Source organism: Frankliniella occidentalis, unplaced genomic scaffold (genome assembly GCF_000697945.3).
Source record: "Frankliniella occidentalis isolate FOCC.00 unplaced genomic scaffold, Focc_3.1 Scaffold58, whole genome shotgun sequence".
Lineage (NCBI taxonomy): Eukaryota > Metazoa > Arthropoda > Insecta > Thysanoptera > Thripidae > Frankliniella > Frankliniella occidentalis.
The window spans coordinates 164,664-168,715 of NW_026267188.1; the positions used below are offsets into that span (position 1 = coordinate 164,664).

At 55.2% G+C, this 4,052-nt stretch overlaps 2 protein-coding genes across 3 annotated transcripts in view; one reads left to right on the forward strand and one right to left on the reverse strand.

Annotated features, from left to right (window-relative positions):
- The window catches only part of LOC113207244 (lipase 3-like), a 5,922-nt gene extending 4,177 nt beyond the window's left edge, over nt 1–1,745 (forward strand). The window contains exons 7-10 of the mRNA XM_026423723.2: nt 276–360; nt 471–616; nt 708–1,027; nt 1,598–1,745. Of these exons, the coding sequence (XP_026279508.2) occupies nt 276–360; nt 471–616; nt 708–929 (453 nt within the window). The 3' untranslated portion in view covers nt 930–1,027; nt 1,598–1,745. The remainder of the gene's footprint in view (nt 1–275; nt 361–470; nt 617–707; nt 1,028–1,597) is intronic.
- LOC113207242 (uncharacterized) lies at nt 1,221–3,582 on the reverse strand. Of its 2 annotated transcripts, none has more exons than XM_052267758.1 (6): nt 3,356–3,582; nt 3,061–3,232; nt 2,565–2,749; nt 2,352–2,496; nt 2,094–2,200; nt 1,221–1,928 (listed from the first exon to the last, which is right to left on the reverse strand). In XM_052267758.1, the coding sequence occupies exons 1-6, from the start codon at nt 3,509–3,511 to the stop codon at nt 1,515–1,517; spliced, it is 1,179 nt and encodes a 392-aa protein (XP_052123718.1). In that variant the 5' UTR covers nt 3,512–3,582; the 3' UTR covers nt 1,221–1,514. The 2 variants fall into 2 exon arrangements, with proteins under 2 accessions (XP_052123718.1, XP_052123719.1); XM_052267759.1 differs by having other exon boundaries at nt 1,508–1,928; nt 2,062–2,200; nt 3,356–3,581.
- Between the last annotated feature and the right edge of the window lie 470 nt (nt 3,583–4,052).

The window sequence follows — 4,052 nt, forward strand, 5'->3', positions numbered from 1 at the left end:
TTGGCTTCAACCAAGACTAGCCGATGCTTGCGGTACGCCTAGCTTGAATCTAGACAGAGATTCTTGTTGTGAGCTAAAAACGTCTTGATTCAAACTGTACACAATTCAAGCACTCGGCTAGGCTTAATTCAAGAATTCATTTTTCTGGGTGCACGGATGCACTCCAGGCGAGATGTTGCCTACCCACAGGCGCTATGAGAGCTTGCGTGGGCTGAGCCTGGCGAATGGCGGACGTACTTTCTGGATGAATCATAAGCCCAATCTGTTGCCGACAGGAGCTGCCGTACTTCTGGAACACGATACCCAGCGGCGGCTCGTGGGGGGAGGTCCTCCACTACGAGCAGAACGCCGGCCGGGGCGGTGAGTAGAGTGGCCGCGCCGTCACGACTCCGCCGCGCGACGCCGCCCACACCACATTCACGATGACGGCGTGTTGTTTATAATTGTCGCCCATTCTCTCGTAATTGCAGTGCAGGGTTTCCGTCGGTACGACCACGGCCGCAAGAGGAACGTGGAGATGTACGGTTCAGCTGTGCCGCCGCTCTACGAGCTGTCCAACATCCGCGCGCCCGTCCACCTGTACCTCGCGCACAACGACGTCCTGTGCGCCGACAAAGTGAGCATTGCAGCGCCGAGAGTATAGCACGCGGCGTCCATGCCGGGAGCAGTACGTCGAGCTCACTGTGTGGCCCCCGCTCCGCTTGCAGGACATGGAGTACCTGCGCTCGCAGTTCCGCAACCTGGCCAGCGTGCAGTACGCGCCCGACCCAAAGTTCAACCACATGGACTTCTTCGCCGCCAGGACGGCGGACCGGCAGGTCTACCTGCCCATGCTCAAGCAGATGCGTCGCGACGCGGACGCGCCGTCACCACCGGCCGACGGCGGGGCGACAGCAGATAACGCCCTCCCGGACGAGGACGAGGCGTGACACCTGCAGGCGCCGCACCTGGCCGCCGCACCGCGGCCACACCTGGGCGGCCAGGTGCTTATCTTGGGGTGCTGCAGGTGGTGCGGCCGGTAGCGCGGGTGAGTCGGACATTCATGTGCCTCATACTTTTATTAGTCACACTCATATACCCCGAAAACAACGGTGTGCGACATCAAGTACGCAACGCGAACGCGCACGTGCGCCTACATTGTACTGGGAGAGCCTTTGCGCACGACGCGTTGTGATAGGGATACGCCAGAGTGGGCCGTGATTGGACTGGTAAAAATCCGGTAACGAAAAATCGAGTTTTATTTTTTTATGTAAATCAAAGTTCTTAGTCTTGAGAAGTAGTAAAATGGTAGCGCATAATTATTGCGCCGCTGTAGTTGTTTTTTCTTGATGCGGTTAGTCGGATGAGCTCAGCTGGGAGTAGCGCCACAACCGCAGTTCAGTAAGAGCCAAAGCCGATCTGAGTTGAGATCAGAGAGGCGTGACGGTGACGGTAGGTCGGTGGAAATGTCGGCTCTACGTGGTCAACCTAGGCCGTTTACGACACGAAACCCTCGGGACCAGTGGTCGCCTATGTCAAGTGTGGAAGAAAGAGACCCCTGGACACCGGACGCACAACCCGCACACTTGCGCGAATACTGAATCGTTTGCCTCGGCAGGTCCGCACTTCCGTCTTGGTCGGCAACGAACGTCGGAAACTAAAGATGTCGCTACGGACTTCCCCCGGTGCCGAAGGCGAGCACCGCGACCAGAGCCGCGAGCCACAGCGGCAGCCCCGGCCCCGAGGCCTGCGCCGCGACCGAGCCAGCGCCAGCCCGGTCCTCGGCCATGAGGTCCACGATCTGGTCCCAGAACGCCATGCGGTCCTCGGCACCGAAAGTGTTCTCGACGCGCGTCATCGTGAAGCTCGCGCCGAAGTGGAGGTACGGAGGGCGCCGTCGGCGGGCGGGATCGGCGGCCACATCGTGGCCCTCGAGGAGAGGAGAGCTCCTGTGAACCAAAGACTCTTCATTCGAGACAAAGCACTCGAGCCTCGCTTTTATTTATTCTCTTTATAACTAGATCTAATTTCTTGGAAAAAGTGCGCATTGAACCATAATACAGTTGTGCCAATAGTACTCACAGTGTTTTTGCAAAGTCGGTTATAAGCCTTACATGCTCTCTCAACGCGAAGGCAGACCGGCTTTCCGCGGAAATGTTCTGGTGAAGTTCTGTTGCAGTCACTCGAAACAGGTATCCCAAATCGTCCGCATGGACAGCGCCTGGCAGTAGAAAAAAAAGTTCCATCAAAGAATCATGATGAAAGAAGATGACACATTTCTATCGAGAGAAAAAAATTTCGCTTATAAAAGCAAAAGTTAGAAAGATGATACATTAAAAAAATCTATTTTATAGTAAGTTTAAGTTTGTTACCCGTGACGTTGGTGGTCAAGTTCATCCTCTGGTAATTGTACCCATCGACGACGTCGAAGAGGTATAGATACATTGGGGCCTTCTGCGAGTCCAGCGTGCGCACCCAGCGATAGAGTGGGTACACGTATCTCAGGTCGCCGACCAGCTGCAGGAGAGACGGGGTCGTAAGCTTCGCACCACCGAACCTCTCTAATCGCTCATCACCGCTCTCACGTTTGCCAGCATCTCCGAGTAGTCGGGGGAAGGGTCCTGTCCCTGGAAGAACCTCTGCTTGATTCTGGCGGTGATCTCCTCCACCAGGTTGATGCTCGCCTCACTAACGTTCATGCAGTCGGCCCTCAGGTACTCCGCGAAGTTCCGGACGAATAGTGACAGTTTCTCCGGGTTCCTCTCCAGGGCTGTGAGTAGGCAGGTCCGTCAGGTACGAGCCTCGTAGGCAGGGTGCATTTCTCGTCGTGTGATGTCAGCTTCAGCTAAACCACGTGACTTTACGGGGGAGGAGGGATCAAAATATGATGGGGTCCCAAAAGAATGGACAGTCATTTGGAGTCCATAGGAATCCAATGACATTTATACCACGCGGTAATAATATCATGGTGCTCCTATCGACCAATAATCCTCCTGATCTTTCTGGGGTGCCATGACATTTGGATCCCCACCTCCTCATTAAAGTCACGGGGTTTGGGCACAGCCCGACACAGCCCCTTACGGTTGGACGTGAGGAGCCCCTCTCGCGAGAGGACGCCCGTCAGCGTCGCCACCCTGGGCACCGCGGGGTCGCGGAGCAGGCTCTCCGGGTGGCGGGACAGCTCCCTGGGCTCGGCGTCGGGCGGCCGCAGCTCGGGCGAGAACACGAACGGGTTGTGCTTCAGACCCCAGCCCTGCCGGAGAGGACGCGATGGTGTGATGTGCGTTGATGTACGTTTGGTTGCCTATCGCCTGCCGCCCAGGCGCTCGCTGGGCGCACGGAGCTGGCCACTGACCGCCGAGGCGCGGCCACCTACCGAGTTGTAGAACATGTAAAAGGACTCTCTGGCGATGGCCTCGTAAGGCGCCTGCAGCAGGACACGCTCCACGCCGGCCGCGTCCAGGGTGACGTTGCCGGCCAGCCTGGTCGCCAGCGCGCCCGCCCGCTCCATGTTGCGCTCCGTGTAGGCCATGGCGCTGTTGGCCACGCCGCTCAGCTGGATGGCCGCGCGGAACAGGCCTGTCGGCAAAAGGAGAAAATTTCACGAAAAAGCCAAGTGTACGAATGTTGCACACCGGCATGTGAGTGGAAAAAGTCACACATCTGTAAATGTGAGAATGACCCTTTTCACTGTTAGGGAAGGGGTTGTATAGCCATCTTTCAAAAAGGGTACGAATCTATAGTGTATTTCGACTAACGGGGGAAGAAGAGCGGGTAGAACATAAACGTTACCGATTGGTCGAGAGTTAGGGTTGCGAAATTACCGGTAACAATCAATGTTACCGTAAATTATGGTAAAAATCGTAATTTACCGGAAATTTTGGAAAAATTGGAAAAATCAATTTGAAGCAGAAAAATTGGCAATATACTATTTCTTGGCGATCGAAATTCGTGTGAACTGCCTAAAAAGTGACGGAATAGCCGGTCTTAGCTATACGTATTGGAATATTTGTGTTTTTCATCTTGTTCTCATCAACATCAGTTGTATATAGAGTAACCAGAAGTACACCTAT

Coding starts and splice junctions, on each gene's coding strand:
- LOC113207242 (XM_052267758.1), bottom strand. CDS start 3,511: ATGGCCTACACGGAGCGCAACATGGAGCGGGCGGGCGCGCTGGCGACC. Junction 2,750..3,060: donor GGGGCTCCTCACGTCCAACC/GTAAGGGGCTGT, acceptor GCCTACTCACAG/CCCTGGAGAGGAACCCGGAG. Junction 1,929..2,093: donor CCTTCGCGTTGAGAGAGCAT/GTAAGGCTTATA, acceptor TTTGGTTCACAG/GAGCTCTCCTCTCCTCGAGG.